General features: G+C 39.4%; 1 protein-coding gene across 5 annotated transcripts in view; it reads right to left on the bottom strand.

Annotated features, from left to right (window-relative positions):
* The window catches only part of LOC137238018 (uncharacterized), a 76,331-nt gene that overhangs the window by 5,769 nt on the left and 48,107 nt on the right, over positions 1–22,455 (bottom strand). For all 5 annotated transcript variants that reach the window (XM_067762521.1, XM_067762520.1, XM_067762522.1 and 2 more), the window contains exons 3-11: positions 12,437–12,588; positions 11,291–11,425; positions 10,980–11,237; positions 10,567–10,906; positions 8,782–8,868; positions 8,568–8,718; positions 6,747–6,912; positions 2,912–3,055; positions 2,730–2,829 (exon numbers count right to left, since the gene is read on the bottom strand). In XM_067762521.1, coding sequence (XP_067618622.1) covers positions 2,730–2,829; positions 2,912–3,055; positions 6,747–6,912; positions 8,568–8,718; positions 8,782–8,868; positions 10,567–10,906; positions 10,980–11,237; positions 11,291–11,425; positions 12,437–12,588 — 1,533 coding nt within the window. The remainder of the gene's footprint in view (positions 1–2,729; positions 2,830–2,911; positions 3,056–6,746; positions 6,913–8,567; positions 8,719–8,781; positions 8,869–10,566; positions 10,907–10,979; positions 11,238–11,290; positions 11,426–12,436; positions 12,589–22,455) is intronic.

Raw genomic sequence — 22,455 nt, 5'->3', positions numbered from 1 at the left:
GGGTTACCCTCGGTTCATTTTCCTACATGGTTATTTTCCCTTATGTTGTCACCATAGCTCTCAACTGAGTACGTAATATTCGGTTACACCCGAACTTAACCTTCCTTACTTGTTCAATCTGGTTATTGCTATTCCGTCTTCGTCATAATCGGGTGGGGGGACCTTTATTCCATCATCATCGATTGCGGGATCGGGTTGTCATCCCTGTACGGTAAATCGCTGTCTCCATTTAGCAGAGCAAAGAAGTGTTCCCTCCATAATCTAAGTACTTTCTGGACATCAGTTACAAGGTTTTCGTTCTTACAGGAGTTTGCCCTTGTCTTATAACCTTCCGTCTGTCGCCGAATTTTTTGGTAAAATTTTCGGGCTTTATTCCTGGTGGCTAGCAGCTCAAGCTCCTCGTACTCACGCCTTTCTGCCTCTGGTTTTTTCTTCCTGAAAAGGCGTCTCGCTTCCCTTTTCAACTCACGATAGCGTTCACACACTCCTCTTGTCGCGCTCGCTTTTAACGTAGCCCTGTAGGCAGCGTCTTTTCTTTCGGTTGCAACGCGGAATTCTTCATCGTACCACTTGGTTTTACGTGGCCACCGGTAACCAATTTTTTCCCCGGCGGCAGTACGAAGTGCTTTGGAGATATGCTCCCCCTGCTCCTGCATTCCTTCAGGCTGAGTTGAGCTCAAAGAGAGCAGGTGTGAGAGTCGAGTTGCAAAATCATTGACAGTCTGTTGCGATTGCAGCCTTTTGACGTCTAGCTTTCCTTGTGTTTTTTGTTCCTTGGTTTTAGCCAGACAGAGGCGGGTGCGTAGTTTGGCTGCGAAGATATAGTGGTCCGAGTCGATGTTAGGTCGTGGGATCGTACGCACATCTAAAACACTGGAGGCATGTCATCACAACGTAATCTATCTGATTGCAAGTATGTCGATGGGGGGACAGCCATGTAGTTTGATGTATCTTTTTATACATGAACCTCGTGCTCGATATGACCATGTTTCGAGCACTGGCAAAGTTAATCAACCTCAGTCCATTAGGAGAAATTTCATTGTGTAGGTTGAACTTTCTGACTGTAGGGCCAAAACCACCTTCTTTGCCCAACCTGGCGTTAAAGCACGACTTTTATATCATGGCGGGGGCAGCGCTCGCATTTGCGTTCTAATTGTTCATAAAAAGCGTATTTCAACTCATCGTCTTTCTACTCTGTCGGTGCATGGGCGCAGATGAATGATATATTAAAAAATGTTGCTTTTATTGAGCAACGCAAAAAAGCAAAAGCACTTGCCGCACTAAGACTGCAAAATATCTCTGAGATAAAGATCGGAACCATGACAAGGCATATGAAAGTCATGAAAAAATGCATTGCAAATCCTGTACTGCACCCACGCTCAGAATCGCACGAAATTTTGATGCGTCCATTGTGGACGGAGTTCTTTGGGAAAAAGGGAGTCCATATATTGATCTTCACTCAGAGGTCTGATATCTATGACCGAAATTCAATTCTTTTGCAGTCAAAAACCCATGCAATAGAAGTCTTACACAATTAGTTTGAAGCTCTTTGTTGAATTAAAGGAATCATAAATAATATGGAAAAAAACAAGGTTTCTTAGGATGAGTTCACGGGCCTCACGGACATGAAGGTAATGAACATGTATACTACATAGCCAATCAGGAAGCTATAGCTGCATTCTATGGTCCAGAGACCTTCTGTGAACTCACATAGGCACACACTAGGAAGCCCCTAAGTAGCTGGGAAACAAAGATGTTCAGACAACACTGGATTGAAAGCCCAAGACAAAGTCAGGTCGAATTGTTAATACTCGCATCAACGAAGGTATCAAGCAAACTCAATTATCTAAGCATAGAGGACCTACAAAATCTCACTGGATACTATACGGGACACTGTAGTCTACGATATACTTTAAGTAAGTTATATAAATCCGACACGCAAATCTTTCGTTTTATTGAGCTGGAAGATGAAACGCTGGTTGACATTCTCTTCCTGTCCTTGGTGTTGTTGTCGTTGTTGCGATGTTTCTCCCCGAAGGCTTTGGGGAGTGTTATCGATGTGACAGTCCTTTGCCGGATACAGATCCGGTACGCTCCGGTACCACAGCACCATTAAGGTGCTAGGCTGACCATCTCGGGAATAATTTATGTGGCCACATTAAACCTTCAGGCCATCCCCTCCCTCGCCACCCTCAAGTTCCATGAGGAGCTTGGGGTCGCCAGAGCCTCGTCTGTTAGTGAAAAAGGATTCGCCGCGGATAGGTGAGGTTGAAAATTGGGTTTGGAGAAGCTATATATTGCGCTGGTAACCTGAAGGGGTGCGCTACACAACTCCTTGAGTCTGGTATTTTAGTCGCCTCTTACGACAGGCATACCTACCGCGGGTATATTCTGACCCCTTGCCCGCTGGGGGTGTCGTGACTCTTTATTCCCTTGGTGATATTTTATTTTTAATCTTTAACCGATTAGTTTAATGAATACCAATTTGAGGTTGAATTATAATGCAAACAAGTAACTTATTAGTAGTGGATCTGGCAACATGCAACAAAATTTGATACAAGCGTTTCATAATGCTGAGTGGGAGACTAATGAAGCCTTGACCATGAATTTTGAAATTTCGTCAAGGATTTTCAAAACATTCAATGCCGATTTCAAGCCGATATTTGTACAAATGGGGCGTGCGAAAATTTTACATCCACATTCAAAACACCTTCAAATTTCCAACTCACTTGATTTTCTCTTCGACAGCGGCGAGTTTTTTACGATAACGCTCGGAGAGTTCTTGCAGCGCTTCCTCCTTTTCAGTTTGCAGTTTAGCCTTTTGTTGCTCTGAAAAGCAAAATGTTTTTTAGTTCTGGGATCAGATCACGTATTTCATAAAATATTATTTAAGAAAAAATATTTAGCATACCCAAAGCCTTTTCCTGTTGAAGTCGCATTTCATGTGTCGCATCTTGCAATTCTTTAGCGAATTCCTCTTTCACGTGATTCAACCGTTCGCGGAATTTCTCTTCCATTTCCTCTCTCTCGGCTTGGAATTCTTTTCGCAAATTTTCTATAAATAAAAAGTATATACATACATAAATGTATAAATTGAGTTTAAAGCAGATGTCGGCAAAATGAAAATGCAGATGTGTTGGTGAGAGCGCGATGACCGCACACATCATTTGGTGCATCGTTTTGCGTTGTTCATTCGCTTCTTCGTGGTAGTTTTAATTTTCCTGAAATGAGCTTTAAACTGACTCACAGTGCACCGCGTAGTAAGTTTTTCCACAATTATTGCAATGTCAATGTTTTTAGATATTGACGGTTGAATCAAAAATCACCATTTCTCTGCTACCAAACCGAAAAGGTCATATCTCAAGATATGCTTCAAAAATACTCAATCCCAAAATTCACTAAAGTAACGCTCTAATCGCTCCTATTTTTATACTCAGCTGAACAGAGCTCACAGAGTATATTAATTTTGTTCGCATAACGGTACCCTGTAACGGCATAAACTAATCGAGTTAGATATAGACTTCTATATATCAAAATGATCTGGGCGAAAAAAGAAATTGATTGAGCCATGTCCGTCAGTCCGTCCGTCCGTCCGTCCGTCTGTCCGTACACACGATAACTTGAGTAAATTTTGAGGTATCTTAATGACAATTGGTATGACCACTCATCTCAGATCGATTTTTAAAATGAACGAAATCGGACTATAACCACGCCCACTTTTTCGATATCGAAAATTTCGAAAACCCGAAAAAGTACGATAATTCATTACCAAATACGGATAAAGCGATGAAACTTGATAGGTGCGTTGACCTTATGACGCAGAATAGAAAATTAGTGAAATTTTGGACAACGGGCGTGGCACCGCCCACTATTAAAAGAAGGTAATTAAAAAATTTGCAAGCTGTAAGTTAGCAGTCGTTAAAGATATCCTGACGAAATTTGGCAGGAACGTTACTCCTAGTACTGTATGTGTTCTAAATAAAAATTAGCAAAATCGGATGACGAACACGCCCACTTAAAAAAAAAATTTTAAAGTAAAATTTTAACAAAAAATGTAATATCTTTACAGTATATAAGTAAAGTATGTCAACATTCAACTCCAGTAATCATACGGTACAACAAAATACAAAAATAAAAGAAAACTTCAAAATAGGCGTGGCTCCGCGCTTTTTCATTTTATTTGTTTAGAATACTTTTAATGCCATAAGTCCAACAAAAATTTACCAATCCTCGTGAAATTTGGTAGGCGCATAGCTGCTATGACGATAACTGTTTTCCGTGAGAATAGGCGAAATCGGTTGAAGTCGCGCCCAGTTTTTATACACAGTTGACCGTCTGTCCTTCCGCTCGGTCCTTAACACGATAACTTGAACAAAAATCGATATATCTTTACTAAACTAAGCTCACGTACTTGTCTGAACTCACTTTATCTTGGTATTAAAAATGGGCGAAATCCGAAAATTTCGAAAAATTCAAAAAAATACATAATTCTATACCAAATACAGAAAAAAGGATGAGGCAGGGTGATTGGATTGGTTTTTTGACGCAAAATATAACATATTAAGTAGAAGAAAATGAAAAAGTTCTGCAGGACGAAATCAAAAGCCCTTGGAATCAAAGCAGGAAGATTGTTCGTGGTATTACATACATATATATAATAGCGGCACCCGACAGATGATGTTCTGGGTCGCCCTGGTCTGTATTTGTGGTCGATATCTCGAAAACGCCTTCACGTATATAACTAAGGAACACTCCCTTTTAAAACCCTCATTAATTTATTTGATACCCATATCGTACAAACACATTCTAGTGTCACCCCTTGTCCACCTTTATGGTGATATTTCGAAAAGGCGTCCACCTATAGAACTAGGGCCCACTCCCTTTTAAAATACTCTTTAATACCTTTCATTTGATACCCATGTCATACAAACACATTCCAGGGTTATACTAGTTCTTTGTCCTACATGGCGATTTTCTCTTATTTGATAAAGGATGAAGGAAAATCGTTCCAAAAAGCATCACCCTTGGTCTGCAATTTGGTCGATATTTCCCAAATGTATGTGATATGGAATTAAAAACCACTAATAAACCATCTACGAAACCCTACGAAACCAACGCAGCTAAGCTCTCAGCTGAATATGTAATGTTCGGTTACACCCGAACTTAGCCTTCCTTACTTGTTTTCTATAGCCACCTTATCTTACATCAACATTTTTTAAGTCAAATATGACGTTTTTTAACAAATCCTGAGAAATGAAGTTTTGGAATAAATCCTAAGGTAGGGTGGTCTCACAAGAATTTCTATAACAGGCCGTTTTTGAACAGCCTTCTGCGTTTTCGAAAGAGCAGCGGACGTAAATATTCCTTTTAAGAGGTAATATTCGACGTAATACTATGCATTTGGAAATTATGTTGCAATGAAGGCAAAACCTCTTTCCGCATGTTAAAAGTAGTGGTGCAGCTATGGGCAGTCGAATTTGAACTCGGTAAGATCGCGTATTAGAACCAGGGACGGAAAATAATAATTTTTTTTTTTCGGAGTCGAAAAAGTCCTGGTCAAAAATTGTCCTAGGTGAAAATGTTTGAGTTCCCAGGTATCCCTATAGCAATATCATGTCGAATCATGCAACCTTTTTATTTTTCGTACTTTTTCCATAAAAGTCCACATATAAAAATTAAATCTGTATTTTTATTTTTTATTCCGACAGAACTAGTTAAACTCGGGACTTTTGAAAATAAAAGCCGGAAATAAAAGCTAAATCCGGACTTTTATTTTTTAAGGCCATAATAAAAGTTCGGCTTGATAACAAAAAACGGCTTATCCGAATTAAAAAAAAATGGTTTGTTTCGGATAAGCCGTTTCTTTGTTATCAAGTGGGACTTTTCTTTTGGCCTTAAAAAAGAAAAGTCCGGATTTAACTTTTATTTCCGGACTTTTATTTTTAAAAGTCCTAGTTTAATTAGTTCTATCGGACTCAAAAAATAAAAATCCGAAAATAATTTTTATCTTGATCCAAATATATTAAAAGTCCAAAATTAATAGTTTTGCAAGGAATTATATTATAAAAGGAATAACTGTTTCGGCCTTAAAGGGTAAATGTGGTCATATTAAATCATTATCGAGCTGGTCGGTTTTGTACATTAATGGTGGTTGTTACCGGAACGTACCAGATCTTTATACGGCAAATGCCAATCAACATCGACAACACTTGCCTAGACCTTCAAAGAGTGTCTTTATCGCTATAATAACAGCAAAAACCTAACGTCCGCAGCAGTTGGCAGTTAGAACAATAGAAATCTGAGTTAATTTTCCATTAGGAAAGATGTTCTATAATCTTGCTAGCGAAATTTCTTCAGTATATTATTTTGATTTTGATTTGTAGTTTAACGGATATATGTTCGGAAGGGGGCATTGGACGCCTTTTGTTATAAGCATGATATGCTGTACTTTGCCTCTGTGACGCAAGGATCTCCAGTGTGACTTTAGGGTATGTAAAGCGCAACTCTTAAAACGGCTTTTGGACGCCAGCGCAACTCATAACTTCTCCACTCCAATTGTCAACCTCACCTACACGCGGAAAATCCTGTTTATTTAGCAGGCGACGTCCTGGCGATCCAAATTTTCTTACGGAAGGAGGGGTTTGAATAATCTACTAGGTTCAATGAAAAAGGGTAAAACATGTTCGATAAATGTTCAAAAAACTAACTGGACGAAAGAGATTACGATCTCAATATTATTTACTTACCTTCCAAAACCTCTCTCCGCTCTTCTTCTCGGCACATCGCGTTTTGGTATTCACGATCAGCGCGATCCAAATGCATTCGCATTTGCAACAAATTATTATCAGATTTATCCCGCATGTCGATGAACTCCTCACTTTTGCGATCAAGTCGTTCTTGCAATTCATTCAGCTGGAATAGAAATGAAATAGAGCAGACATTACATAAAAGTCGTCAGGAAACCGCATAAAGTAATCTAAGTTTGCGTGAATTGGAACATAATAGACCTTACGCATGAAAAGCTTAGAGGAGCTTCTAAGTAAAAGGTGGCTTGATTGTTTTTGCTAAACAAACAAAATCACGATCTTGCTCAGAGACGAGAGTTTGAGCAAATGTTCGCTTTTTACGGATGAGACCCAATAGTCTTATTTGTGGACGGAAATGAATGGTGGCATAACAAATATATACTCACGACCTTAGAAAGATTTCTAAATACGAAGAGTGTACTACTGAAAAATATTCTCAAGGGATAAAATCAAATATCTGCACTTTTGTAGTCTACCAGATTATCAGTGGGAAAGGGCCAACAAGGCTTACTTCTGTGTTGAGTGCAGTAGAAAGGTGGACTCAGCAAAAATGTTTGTGGGGATTATCATCTCGGAGTTCTAGTTGAAAATACTTGTTTCTAAAATGTTTATGTTGCTGTGCCCGGAGCGTGAACACAGGATCTTTGGTGTAATAGGCGGAGCACGCTACCATCACACCACGGCGGCCGCCAAGTATAGTGAATGGACAACAAAAATTTGCGCGCTGACTTTGAGCTTGTGACGACTCGTCGGTGAACAAGTTAACCACTCTACTGCACCCGATTAATACATTTTCTCACTCTTCTCTCTCGCGGGGGGCGAATGAATGAGGTGCAGCTTGCACACAGGGTAGTTGTTGGCCACAATAGTCTGCCTTTTTATTTCATTATGCGGTTGCCTGAGTTTTGTTATTACAAACTCCGACTGCAAGTAGCCCCAAAAAAAGTAAGTCTGGAATAGACAAGTCGGGTGATAACTATTATTATTTTAGTTGTTGCTGTAACCGCTAAAACGTATCCCGCAGGTTTAAGGAAGTTTTGAGTATGTGGTCAATCCTTTAGCAGAAAGGAACCCGACACGTTCGAGTACAATTACCTCCTTTTACCAGACCGACTGCCTCAGTACAATTTTCCGTTAACTCCCGAACCTTCGACTCTATAGATTTTAGTTGCCTGTTGCGAAAGACACGCCTATCGCAGGAATGTTCTAAGCTAAAAGGGCAATAGTACGTTGTGTGTGCGCTATTTAAGTGTACGTGAATTCTTTATTTTGTTGAAACCGAAAGTTCACTAGTGGCATTCATCCAATTTCGGTTATAACAAGCCGTTTGTCATGAAACTGCAGCGTTGTCCTCTGAAAGTGATCCTATTGCTGACAAAAGAGACTTTCGTTGACTGACCAGTCTGGCGGCGACCACGTCCGTGTGATTTCAATATGCCAAACTCGAGGAACTAAGCCGAAAATATTTGCTAAGGTGGTTTTATAGGAAGAGTCCACATTTCGCTGCGACAGCACCACACATCAGTTAAGCTCAACGATTTCAAATGTATTTAAGGTTCGACGACGTTTTCAAAATTTACATAGAAGGTTTTCTACAGGCTGTTTTTTCTACACCCTGTACATACACTTCACTTTCGGTCATCAAAATATATCAGCCTTATAAAAGTTAGGAAGCTATTTGCGGGGGAATCCCTAATCCCACTAGAGAGGTATGTATGCATGTATCATTAAAAAATTAAGAATATAAACTATTCTACATACCTCAGTTCTAAGTTCATCTTCATTGGCGGTATAGCGCGTCGTCAGAGCACGTAACTCTTCAATATGCTCAGCTTGCAGCTTATCAAGCGCTTCACGACGTTCATCTACGTAAACAGCTTCAAGCTCATTTTTCAGTCTTGTCATCTCAGTACTGTGTGAGAAAAAGCATTAAATGATATATATCAAGTATATCTATAGAGTGTCCATATCTTACTAAAGTTTGTCCTCCCAGAAGACGGCTGCTTCATTGCGCACTTCACTGATGCGATAAACTACTTCACGTTCCTTATCACAGAGCGCACTGTAATATAATATTTTATTAGTTTCGAAGTGTTAAATGACCGTTTTCACCATCTCTAATTATTTTAGAGTTTATCTGGACAGTAACAATTCTTCAGATATGTAGCTTTATTTGACGTTTTCGTTTTCACCAGCACATATTGACCTACTCCCAGTAAAATCGATAATTGCAAAAGGAACGATAGAAATCTAATATGAAACAGCTGGCTTTTGTTTACTGGCAGGCCCCTCACAAGGGTGTGCATCTTGTCGAAGGTGTGAAGGCTTAGGCGAACTCCACACCACCGGAAGATGTAGCCGAGCGAGCGGTGGGACGTTGTTGACCAAGAACTGCCTAATCCGGGTGTTGGGCGAATCATGCCTATTGGATTATTTGCAGCCAGGGGATATATTCGGCTGTATTCCAATGGAGCCTTCCCGTTACCGGCTAACCTTAATAAATATTGATGCCTTACCACTGTAAGGGGCGCTGCTTCGTCGGACTGGGTTTTTTCCATATTTAATATTCGACCGCTGAGCCCATCATATCGGCCAGGTGGTCGTGCGACCAAGATGGACGACTCAACATCTTATATTAAAAAGGAGGATGAGAGAGGGAGAAGTGAGCCAAAAGCCAAGAGAGACAAAAACACTATAAGCGATGCTTCGGACTTGGAAAGCGAAAGTAGTGGAGAGTAAACGAGCTCAATGATGAAAAGACATACAAATCCAAAAGGAGGAGTAGGGTGAAGAAGGGTACAGAGAAGAGGGAGCAAAAGAGCTGTATCGCAATACCGTGCAGGACTTCGAATTTCCCAAGTCTTGGGAGCACTGGTCAACCCAAAAGAACTGGCCTGCGAACACTTGGAGCGGGTCCGTGAGGCAACAGAGGTAGGTCGAATATATTAACTGCGAGAAACCCTCGCTACTGCAACCTATAGAGGGGAAAGGAGCTTCGAGCAGCTTAATGAAGAGGCAAAGTTCGGCGAAAGCTTGCTTTCAAGAGGCAAAAGAGACCCAGAATCAGGGCCGTGAGGCAGGCCAGCTGCATTGAAAAGACAAGTGAGACTAAGCTGTAGGACAGATGGGCGCCAATAAAGAGGTAGTAACTACCTTGAAAGCAACAACCTCGAAAGATGCAAGACAGAGCGAGATTACTTTAAAAGTGGCAATGTATCAATTAAAATAGTGCTAACACACAGCTTTTCTCGGAGATGTCAAAGGGTGAAGGTAACACTAAGATTGTGATTGTTCCCGAGAGGATAAATTATATGGCAAAGCAGACACTGATTGTGGCGCTGATTGATCGAAACAGTTCTTTCGGACGGATGATTATTGAGAAGTGGAGGTCTATAGAAAGGGAGCTAATAAGCTTAATGCTGACAATGATGGGGAAGAACCAAGTAAACCCCTTCCAATCTTCGATTCGACAGGATTGTACAATGATGTGAAGATGATAACGTGTGACAACAACGCGAGCTTGCAATGGATGGAGGTTATATAATTTGTTTTTTTTTTTTTTTCAATTTGGTGATTAAACAAACTTATGGATACACTATGGACTCATTCAGTCTATATGAGGTGTTCACGGATCGGCCAGTTCAACTTTACTCACAGTCTATGCGTCAGTTAGCAAGGAAAAAATGAAGATTTCGATAACTTTCAGATAAGTAACTGTAGATGGTGAAAACGGGCTTAAGAGAAGAAAAGCTCTACTCACCTATCACACTGATGCTTTATTTTCTTCACGGCCTTCATCTGCTCCTCCAAATTCGTATGCGCAGTTTGTAATTCGCCTTTCATATTATCTATCTGATTCATAAGCGTTTTTATAGCTTGCTCCTGCTCAGCTACAACACCTCGCAGTGATTTGACCTCAGCCTGATATACCTTCAAACCTTCTACTTCCTGTTTGCGTTCTTCTAATTCACTATGCAAATTTTCAGCTCGCTCCACAACCATTTGACGTTCGCGCTCTAATTGATCGGTTTTTTCTTTGGACTGACGTTGTATTTGACGTAACTGCCATTCGCAATCGGCCATAACGGTCTCCTCGCGATCTTTATGCATACAAAGAGTATCAAAAAGTTATTTCTATTAACAATTTAAATTTTTTTTTTTTTTGGAAACCACCTCTATTTTGTGTTCTCAACATTTCGAACTCCTTTTGCCATTTATCCTGACATATTTTCCTTTCCGCCTCCGAGTTATCTAACGCATTCTTCAGTATTGTGATCTGCGCTTCTAATTCGCCGCGTATTTTCTCAACCTCTTTGCTCCATTCTTCAGCTTCACTTTGTGCTGCCGCTAGTTGCGTTTGTAAATTACTTGCCAACTGCTTGGTTTCCTTGTACTTTGCCTCCAGCTCATTATATTGCGTTTCAAGTTCCTCTGTCAATAAATGATTGAATTAAAAAAACGCCAACAAATTATTTCAAACCTACCATATTTTCTTCTAAATTCATCTTCATTTTCGCTATATTTGTGCCGCAGGCTAGTCTTTTCCTCTTCAAGCAATTTCAATCGCTTGCGCACGAAGTCGTCGTCTGTGTGTGCCGCTTCCAGCTCACTTTGCAATCCTACATTTATATTGCAATATTACAAAACCAAAAACAAAAAGCATTCTTATTAATACTGATTGAAAGCCCCGTCACATAAGCAGATTTTCATATATGTAGATGCATTTAACTCAATCTTATGCATTATAAGTACATTGTAAGTAATTTTATGGAGAACAATAGAATGAGCGACACTGGCGCCATCTGACATTAAAAAGTAGCCAACTTGCAACTTTTGTTGCAAGCAAAGCATAAGAAGAAGAATTTGACATCTGCATTGGCTAAGGTTGCTGACACACTTTGGAAGTGAAATTATTTTTCACACTCGTTGGTAACTTTTCTGACATTTTTCATAATTAAATACTGCAGTATAACAAATTAATACGACACAAAATACGTTAGCAAGTATTTTTGTTCTATAGGCAAAGAGGATAAATACAATAAGAGCCGTCACTCGTTATTTTGTGGCGAGTATCTCGCTGGAAATTGAAAAAATTGGTGCCGAATGTTTTCTGAGAGGGACATTTTTAATTGTCTCGCATTTATCCATGCCGTGTAGGCCCCTTGTGCAACTGTGATTTTTGGAACGAGAATTAAATAAATTAATTAAATACAGTCGAAAAATAAACACAAATACCCCACGAAAATGTATAGAAGACATTTATAAACATCTCGCCCAAAAAAAAGTTAGCGACTACCTCTCAGTATATATCGAGTAAATGCCAAAAAAATAACGAGTGACGGCTCTTATTGTATTTATCCTCGTTGCTATAGGGAGAATGTTTATAACAGTGCTTCGAGAAATTTTGTATGTGAATAGGCAAGGCGAAATATACTTCAATTGCCAAGTCTGAAGTTCCTTCATATTTATAAACGCAACATCTTGGTTGATTGTGTGAACGTTGCTGAAATGCATAAGATTGCGTTAAATGCATCTATATGAAAAATTTCATTCTGCCGCGGCCTTAAATATTCGTGTGTTAAAGCAAATATGTATGTATATTTAATATTAATTTTATTTAATTAGCTTACGTTCTACATTCCATGCCTTCAGTGACAATTCTTGTTCCAGCTTCTCAATTTTCGCTTGCATGCCAGCGACTTTGTCTTGCAAATTTTGTACATTTTTTTGCGCATCTCCAATTTGTGTGTTGTACCGTGACTTTTGCTCAATTAGTTTCTGTCTGAAATGTACATATGTTTACAAATTATTAATGTAATTAATATGAAAGTCGAGGTAGAATTTATGATTAAATTTCAGGTAATTTTATATAAGAATACTAGAAGACCCGTCAGACGTTGTCCTGCCCCAAATTTGGCCAATCTGCATACATTTTAATAAGCTTTTTCCGTCTGACTCTGCCCTCCCCCCCCCCCCCCCTCTTCACTTTTTTCTAATCCTTTTATTCACTCCTCCCTCCGTCTTTTTCGCTTCATCTGTCTCCATCTTCGTCTCATTCTATCTCTTTCTCAATCTCCTTCTCTCTTTTCTCTTTTCTCTTCTCTCAATTTCTTCTCATTCTTCTGCATCCCTTATTGCCTGTCCCAGAAGGTGGTATGTATTTTATTCCAGTCCCAGTCCCACTCAGAGTCTCAGTCCCAGTCCTAGTCCTAATCCCAGTCCCAGTCCGTCTCTGGATAATATATTACTCTGTATTAAAGCACTCATCAATAGCTTTCGTTTGATATCCACATTCTATAAACACATTCTAGGAGTACTCGGGTCCACGTTTTGGCCTATATATCGAGACCCTAGTAGTATGAAAATTACCCTCAGCTAAAGCACTCATCCACAGCTTTCATTTTGTATCCATATTCTATAAACACATTCTGGGCGTACCCGGGTCCACGTTTTGGCCTATATCTTGAGACCCTTGTCACCCAGTCACCTATCCTATATTTCAAGTTAGATCAAACTACATACGGGGTGCAAAACTAATTCAAAATCGGTTCAGTAGTTTAAGAGTCCATTGGCCTCAATTGTGTGGCACGTGTTTTTTATATATTAAGATGTTAGAACCAGAGACGGAAAATAATGGCAAATTTTTTCATATTTGTGAAAAGATTACAAAAAATAACCTTAACATTTTTAAGGAATCTGTAGCCATTAACGCAAGAGATTCTTTGTTGGGTTGTTAATAATCATTATACTAACAGAAATTCATTATGGGCCAGAAGTAACCAAAATTTTGTACCACCTAACGTTGAGTATCCTCCGTACAAAGTTAATAAGAAGAGGAATTGTAAAAGAATGCACTCTATGCAAATGAACTTCAGTTTAAGTCGAAGTCAATGACTTCGAATTTTGAATGCAGCTATGTACTTACGGATTGAAAACTTCGTGGTTTAATGGACATATATATTTCTAAATAGACCAGCCACATACCGTGGTTGGTTGACTTACATTTTTATATGTACACAACTGGAAAAATAAAGGGTTCAAAAAAGGTTTTAAAAATTTTGTGTAATGTCGTAATGGTCGTAAGGGGAAATCAAAAGCAAAAAAAAAAAAATTCAGCTCCAATTATCTAGTTTAAGGATGCATACTGTAAAATTTTCTATCCTCTGCATTTTTTGAATAAACTTAGATAAACCAGCAAGAACAATTTTTGTTGTTATATCGGCCTACTGATTTATAAGATAGCGGGTTCGAATCAAGATCAATGCCTAAAAATAATTATTTATCATTATTATTGTTATGATAGATTTTTCCTTAAATGAAAAAAAAATGGTTATAGCAGCGGCGCCTAAACGTTGCCGATGAAGGAATTTAGCAGTTCCCGAAATGGATCTATACACCGAGCTTTGGCAGTTGTTTAAATTTTTTCTTTCTTCTATTCCAATTTAAAAATTATTTCATTAAAGGAAAAATTTATCGTAACAATAATAATGATAAAATAATTATTGTTAGGCCTTGAGCTCGATTCGAAACCGTAACCAGCAACAACAAAATTTTCAATTCTTTATTAGTTTTTTTTTTTTTGGTCTTCTTGCGTGGAAAATTTTGTTTTTGCTTAACCACTATAGGGATGGGATACTTTGCCCAAAACTTTTTTCGATAAGCTTTAATTTCCTTTTCTTTTGTGTCTTGATACGTCCACTCTTCGGTGAGATATCCATATTCAAATAGAAAAAGTTCCTTTTGTTTTTAATTACACTGGTGATCAAAATACCACTTTTTGTCTGTGGCATTAGGATTTTCTTTTGTTTCACATTAATTGTTTTTGTTCTATTTGTGGCACGTTTATGTTCAAGGAATTTAATTTGATTCGGTCAGACCTAGTGGAAGGAGATTATATGAACTAATTCGGTTGCCCATATGTAACTAATAACATACCCTAGATTCCAAGTTTCGTATGTAAAAGTTGTGCTTAATCATAGCGCTTATGGTCAAATAAAAAAAGACCTTATTTGAAATACCAAACGCCTATGGCGTTAACCGTCGGACCGCCACAGCGCCTGTTATTTCTGTATGGTAGACATAACAGGAATAATCCGCATAAATCACTCTTAGTCGATTTATCCCAACCTACTGACTAGTGTTCGACCAGTCTTAAGTGCCAGGCATTCGTCAGAACCTGGACCCAGTACCTCCTGGCATCATTCAGAGCGTTTTAAATACATATCTACTAAAACATTTCCAAAATTGAGTTCAGAAAAGGTGAAACCTGGGATTTTCGATGGCCCACAGATACGAAAACAAGTTTGTGATCCAGTCTAACTTCTTTCATCATATAGACCAACTGATACTACACTTTCAACGTCTGGGTGTAAACATGAGCATCAAGATGCACTTCCTCCATAGACATCTGGGCCGTTTTCCTGAAAATTTAGGGGATCTCATTGAAGATCAAGGCGAGCGTATTTACCAGGACCTCCACACTATGAAAGAGCGATATCAACGATACTGCAATGCACATATGTTAGCTGATTACTGCTGGAGAATTCAGAGTAGTGCTCCTGAGTCAACTCATAAAAAAAATATCCTAAAAAATTTATTTAATATATAATAATAATAATCAAGTATATTTTTAGTACTTAATATTTTGGAAACTAGAGCTTCAAGGGACACCGCCTCTACATTTCAGATAAGGGTTAAAAGGAATTTAGCAATCATGCACAACATCACATGCAACAGAGCCTGTGTCGACCAGTGATATCGATACTTCAGCGACCACTGATTCGCACAGAAAGTTAAAAGTAGGTTTCGAGAACTTGATTAAATTATCTTCCGATTTTTTTTTTTTATTTTTGTCATATGAATTTGAAAATGCAACAAAAAAGGAGTTTTAGTCGTTTCTTGGAAAATCATGCGCTGGAGCGAAAACCTTTAAGAAACCACTAATGTTAAGTGTGCCTTTTACAGCTCAATATGTCCTCAGAAACCCCAAAAGGAGCCAAACGAGTCCAAACAGCCGGTTTTTTACTCGATCAAACCGACGAATTGCCAATATGAGCACAGCATTGGCTATGAAATTTTTATATGACAATCTTGAGAAAAAAGTTCTGCCTTCTGGTTGGATGATGTCCTGTGAATGCAAAGGCTTACATCGTGATCTATAAAAAAGTGTATATCCCCTGCAAGGCACAAAGTCTATAAGACTTTGTGGCATCCAATTTAGTAACCACAATTCACATTTACATAAGGGATTTTTATACAAAATGGCCTCCACTAAGATCGATCCCACCGCATAACAGCCCGAACCATATACGTACATCTTTTTATAACCATGGCAACGCTTTTTAGCTCTGCACGGTTGCTCCACACAGCTTAAAGTCAAATAAGCCGATTAAAGTCACATAAACGGTGACACCTCTCGACCTGACGTTCGCAGGTTAGGTTAGGTTGAACTGGCCGGTCCATGAGGACCTCACATAGACTGAATTACTCCGTAGTTTTACCAGAAGTTTGTTTTAACGACCAAACTGAAAGACCTATCAAAAACCAGGACCTATGTTATAAAATAACTCCGTCCTCTTGGCAAATACTAGAAGCTTCCTAGGATTTAAGCCGCTTGCTGCTTCTAGATCTGACAGCTTTATCACTCCTAATAGCTGGAGTCTTAGCCTGGCAACGCAGGACAAGAGCACAGAACGTGCTCGATCGTATCCTCCTCCAGCCCGCACTTCCTACATCTGCTATCACTGACAAAGCCTAATTTAAAGGCATGTGACGCCAGAAGGCAGTGTTTAGTCAGAATACCCGTCATGAGTCTACAGTCCTCTCTTTTTAATGATAGAAGCAACTGTGTTAGTCTAAGGTTGTAGGACCTGCACATAATCTTCGACACTACACAGCCCCGCGCTTAAGCCCACGCCTTTCCTACTTGGTCGATCATGTGCACCTCTCGCCTTCGCTTAATTTCGCCCAGTCTAATTGGCGCGTCTACGGAGCAAGCTTCAAGGGATGCGCCCTTTTTAGCTAATTTATCCGATTTTTCATTCCCATCTATTCCCATATGCCCTGGGACACAATATATATATATGCTTCCCCCTGTCCCGATTCTCTCCAGGGACTGCTTACACTCTAACACGCATTTAGATGCTGTGGTATGCGAGACTATTGCCTTAATTGCTGCTTGACTGTCAATATAAAAGTTAACACGATTGCAGCTTGAGCTATTTTCTTCCAGGGTTTCCACTGCTTTGGTTACGGCTACTACTTCCGCTTGGAAAACGCTACAGTATTCCGGCAGCCTATAGGATCTGTTTATCTCCGGATCAAAACAGTATACCGCAGACCCTACTCCTTCCACTACTTTGGAACCATCTGTGTACACATGTACCGCTTCGTCCGCCATTTGAGCACCCTTACGCCAACCGTCCACCCCTATTGTGGCCTTAAGATCGCCCTCGAAGCGCAGATAGGAATCAGGTAGTCTGTTCGTCTTGTGATTGATGACGCTATACTACTATGGTCGTATGGTCGCCGCTCAAGCTGCCCCGAGGCACCAAGCCTGGTTGCAGTTGTTAACGCTATGTTCTTTGCTACCAGGTCTACAGGTGGAATGTGCAGAATGGCATACAGTGCAGCTGTCGGGGTTGTTTTCAGGGCTCCCGTAATGCTAAGCATTGATAGTCTGCATGCCCTCTCTAATTTTTTGCTTTTTGTGTGGCTTTCCACCAAACAAGAACTCCACAGTATAGAATTGGGCTTACAATCGCTGTAAAAACCCAATTAGAAAGAGAGGGTGATAGGCCCCACGTACACCCCAGAATTCTTTTACATGCATAAAGTGCCGTTGAAGCCTTCTACGCCCTCTCCTCCACTTTGGGTTTCCGTGACAGCTTACTGTCTATGATGATTCCTAGATACTTTGTGCACGGTTTCTCCTGTGGGGTCACCCCTCCTAACTTAGGCCTGATCCAATTTGGGACCTTGTACCTCTTTGTAAACAAGACCATATCCGTCTTATCCGCGTCGACTTTCAACCCGACATTTGATGCTCAGGTATGAATATCCCGAAGCGCCCGATCCATCAAAGAGCTAATCGTTGGAAGGCACTTTCCACTTATGAAAATTGCAATATCATCTGCATAAGCCGTAAGTTTTACGGGTCCCTCATCAAATCGCCTGAGCAGTTGTTTGATGACCAGCGTCCACAGCAGAGGTGATAGCACCCCTCCCTGCGGCGTTCCCCTGTCCACTGATTTCGTGGCCTCGTACAATCCCCATTGTGATGTAATCTTCCTGTAATTTAACATGCAGCCGATCCATCTGGTTAAGGCTGGATGTACTTTAATGTAATGAAGACCATCCATAATCGCCCATTTAGAGACATTGTTGAAAGCCCCGGCAATGTCTAAGAAGACTCCTGGAGCATATTCCTTATATTCCAGGGCTTTCTCTACGCTTATTACCACTCTAAGCAATGGGGTGTATACCGACTTGCCTTTGGTGTGCGCATGTTGTGTTGTGGAGAGCAGCTTTTCATCCACGTTGGACTTTATGTACACATCTATCAGCCTCTCAAAGGTTTTGAGCAGAAATGATGTTAATCTAATGGGTGTATAATCTATGGCATACACGTGGCCGATCTTTCCCGCCTTTAGTAGGAAAGCTACACGAGCAGTTCTCCAAGAGTGCGGTACATGATTCAGTCTTATGCGCCCATCGAATATTATTTTAAGCCATTCCACGATCGCCCTACTTGAGACTTGTAGCACGGCCGGGAATATACCATCTGGGCCCGGCGATTTAAACTTAGAAAATGTTTTGACTGCCCACTCGATCTTGGTATCGGTCACCAAGCCCGGCACTACCTGCTCCGTGATCGAAGTGTGAGTGCTGTATGCTGGCTCATCTAAAACATCTCCCGACGGGAAATGTGTATCGAGAAGCACCTCGAAGGATTCCTCACTATTACGTGGCCATTTCCCGTTCACTTTCTTTATTAGTCCCTGGAACATATTTCCCTTGCTATGACTTTTCTCAACCGTGCTGTTTGGCTGGAGCACTCTATGTCCGTACACAAACTTTTCCATGAGATTCTCTTCGCCCTGGAAATTTCACGCTTGTAGATCCTCAGTAGATCCCTGTACTCGTCCCGACACGCTTCGCTTTCCGCGGTCTTTATTAGCCTAACCATTTCTTTTACCTGTCTTCTTAGAAGACTCAGCTTATTGCTCCCGTTCGCAGAGTTTTAGTACTTTGATTGCTTGGCAATCTGATAAAGCCAATGTTAGGGTGGCCATCAATTGCCAGTATAGTCGTTCTCCACGTTTATTTCCCAACTAATTGCAGATTACATTGTATCACTAAAAAGATACGTGTGATTCTTTATTGGATTTCTTCGGTGACATTGGGTCATATCCATTAAAACGAGCAATTGATCTTACTCGAGTTTCTAAGTTAAAGGAGGCTTGTTTGTTTTTGCTACAGAAATAAAATACCCAGCAGGCCGATTGTTTGCGCGGTTTATTATGGCTCTTAAGCAGGCGGTGTCCTTTGTCCTTGTTTTGATGAAACAAAAAGTGTTGGAGTTTCGAATTTCATTGCCGGAATTCATAACTTGCAGGAAGTCTCAAAGGGGAACTGGTGCTTGTCTTAGGAGACTTTCTTACCACGGTAAGAGTTGCACACTGACTCTGAGGCGTTGCTCCTCTGATAAAAAAAAGTTGGCTAAATCGACTGAGCACCTTCTTCTCATCCTTGCGGTATATCTACTTGGTAATGAGGAAATTTCTTGTACTTACAAACTTCCGGCACTGGACCAAACATTTAAGTATTTTTACAAAGCATTATATTCCCAACATCTCGTATTGTCTTCTAGGCGCAAATACGTCTATTTACATAAATATATAAATTTATACAAACTACGAGCTTTAAATACATAATTTCTCAACGTCTTGATTTTGTTTGTTGCGAAGTTAATTATTCAGGAAGATTTCAGTTTATTTGGTTCGCAGTATTCCTTAGTTATGATGATGAATGAGAGGCTAGCAATCAGCTTTTCTTCTTAAAATAAAAGCTATGTACGTAAGCAATATCTATATGTATTCATATCTATATGTATACTTAATATTTGTATATTTCAACATTAATTTGAATTTACAGTTAAATTAACTTCAACTTCCTTGTGTGCTTTTATTTTTGTTTATTACCAGCAGCCATTTATTGAAAATTCTTTAGCGAAGCTTCGAAGAATTTCAATGGCAAATATTTATGTATGTATGTATACAAAAAAATTTATATTTATATCAATGCACGAAACAAAAGTTTCATAAGCTTCTATTTCAAGCTGGTAAAGGAAAAGAAAAGAGATGTGGCATCATTGGAAGTTTGACAAATCTGCCTCAAAACTTTTCTCCAGAGTCCTCCAACGGCTTTCTCATATTTTTTCTACGGCATGCTTGATTCCAACGGTACATAAGGAAAGGTAGAGCGTAGAATTACCTACTTTTTCCAAAATAGAACTTGTTGACAATAGCCTCGTATGTATATATATCGGTCCAAAATGGCGGGGCTGACAAGACTTAAATGCCCATATTTTCTGATTAAAAAAAGTTCTTTCTATTTTTCTGCCTTTCATGAAAATGAAATGGTATATTAATTTTGTCACGAATCTCAAAATTGTTGTAAGTTAAGAAAAAGAGATAGACCCGCCAATAAAATTACCGAAATGAGCAGGTTGAAGAGCTGAGTTGATTTAGTCATGTCCGTCTGTTTGTATGCAAACTAGTCCCTCAATTGTTGAGATATCTTGATAAAATTTGGTGAGCGGGTATAGTTAGGTATCCGATTAGATATTTGTCGGAACCGGTCGGATCGGACTACTATATCATACAACCGATTTTTCAGAAAAGATGATTTTTGTCATATCTTCCTCAATCTATCAGATTGAAGCACCAAACTTCACCATATGCTTTCGTATATTGTGCATATTGTTGTCCAAAAAAATTAGTGAGATTGGCCGTATATATATCATATAGCCCACAACCGATTTTTCAGTGAAGAAGCTTTTCGTAATTACTGTCCCATTTTAAAAGATAGAGGCTTTATTGTTGTGTGAAAAAATTTTATAAATCGGTGGTATATATAGTATATATATCATATAACCGATGGTTCAGATACGAAACTTTTCGTAATTTCTGCTCCATTTCAACATCTAGCAGCTTCAAATTTCATCAAATAATTACGATTACGTCATATAATGTTGAAATAAGTGATTCGTGGTCATAGTTTTTACATGCAGACCACAAAAAACGTGAAACTTTGCATCCTCAAACAAAGTAGCAAACAAGTGTGTGCTTTTCTAGTAGATTATGCATTAGAAATTTGGCTCTCCAACCAACAACAGTTTAATAGTAGGCAGGCATTTTGTCTTAAGCCTCGTTTGGTTTGAAACGAATTCTTGCCGGAGCTAATGATGTTGCCCAACTTCATTTGATAAAGCTCTGTAACCTTTGTAGGGACTTTAAGTGCAGGCCATGCCTTGAGGTCGCCAAAAAATCAGTGTGTATCTATTATTAAACCAAAGGTCTTCCAGACAGTACCTATACAATTTACGCCGACTCCGAACGGCATATGCAAGACAGATCAGTTTTCACTGCGAGGCTTTGCATGGCAGAAATACACCCAGAGTTTATGCCGAAACACCACAGAGAGACGATCCCGCTTAGAAAATGTTTCTTCTCATTGAAAAAAATGTTTTCTTAAATTTTGATTTTACTATGCCTGGGGCGTTAACCCTGGCTCTTCGGTGTGATAGGCGGAGCACGCTACCACCACACCAAGTCGGCCGCTGTCTGAGCCATTGATACAACACTTTTATTTATTTATTTATTTATTCAGTCTATGAACATACAGGTCTTACAGACTGCCAATAATGGTAGATACAAAAAATATTAACACAAAGATAACAAAACATACATGTAAATATATAGTTTACAATAAATAATAAGTTATTATAACAAACAAATTAAAAACAATTAAATAGCTGACTTTAAAATATTTATAAAAGCGTCCCTACACATAGAAAAATCAAGCTCAATAGAAGATGAAATCTTATTGAATTCGTTCAGGGCGCGTGCAATTGGCGCATTCCTTCCATAATTGGTTCTAGTATTGATACCATAAAACGAGCAAACATTACGAAGATCCCTCCTTGGAACATTAAAATTAATTTCCACAAGAAGGTCAGCGCAGTCTACATTTCCGTGGATAATGCCAAACAAGAAAGTCAAGGAGAGAATAGATCTCCTGGCTTCCAGGGATTTAAGATTCAAAAGAAGTAAACGAGCAGTATATGGAGGAAGAGGGTATGTAAACCTTAATGACCGTAAAGCATACTTAAGAAAAAATTTTTGAACTCGCTCAAGCCTGTTGATTGAGAATTGTTGGAAAGGTCTCCAAATGATGGTAGCATACTTAATATGAGAACGCACGAATGAGGAGTAGAGTATTTTTAAAGTATACGGGTCAGAAAACTCCGAGCTATTACGCCTAATGAAGCCTAGCATAGCATAGGCCTTGGCAATGATGAAATCAATATGGTTCACGAACATAAATTTTGTATCAAATACAACCCCAAGATCTGCAACGTACTGTT

Source organism: Eurosta solidaginis, chromosome 1 (assembly GCF_040869045.1).
Source record: "Eurosta solidaginis isolate ZX-2024a chromosome 1, ASM4086904v1, whole genome shotgun sequence".
Classification (NCBI taxonomy): domain Eukaryota; kingdom Metazoa; phylum Arthropoda; class Insecta; order Diptera; family Tephritidae; genus Eurosta; species Eurosta solidaginis.
This window is presented reverse-complemented; position numbering and strand designations above follow the sequence as displayed.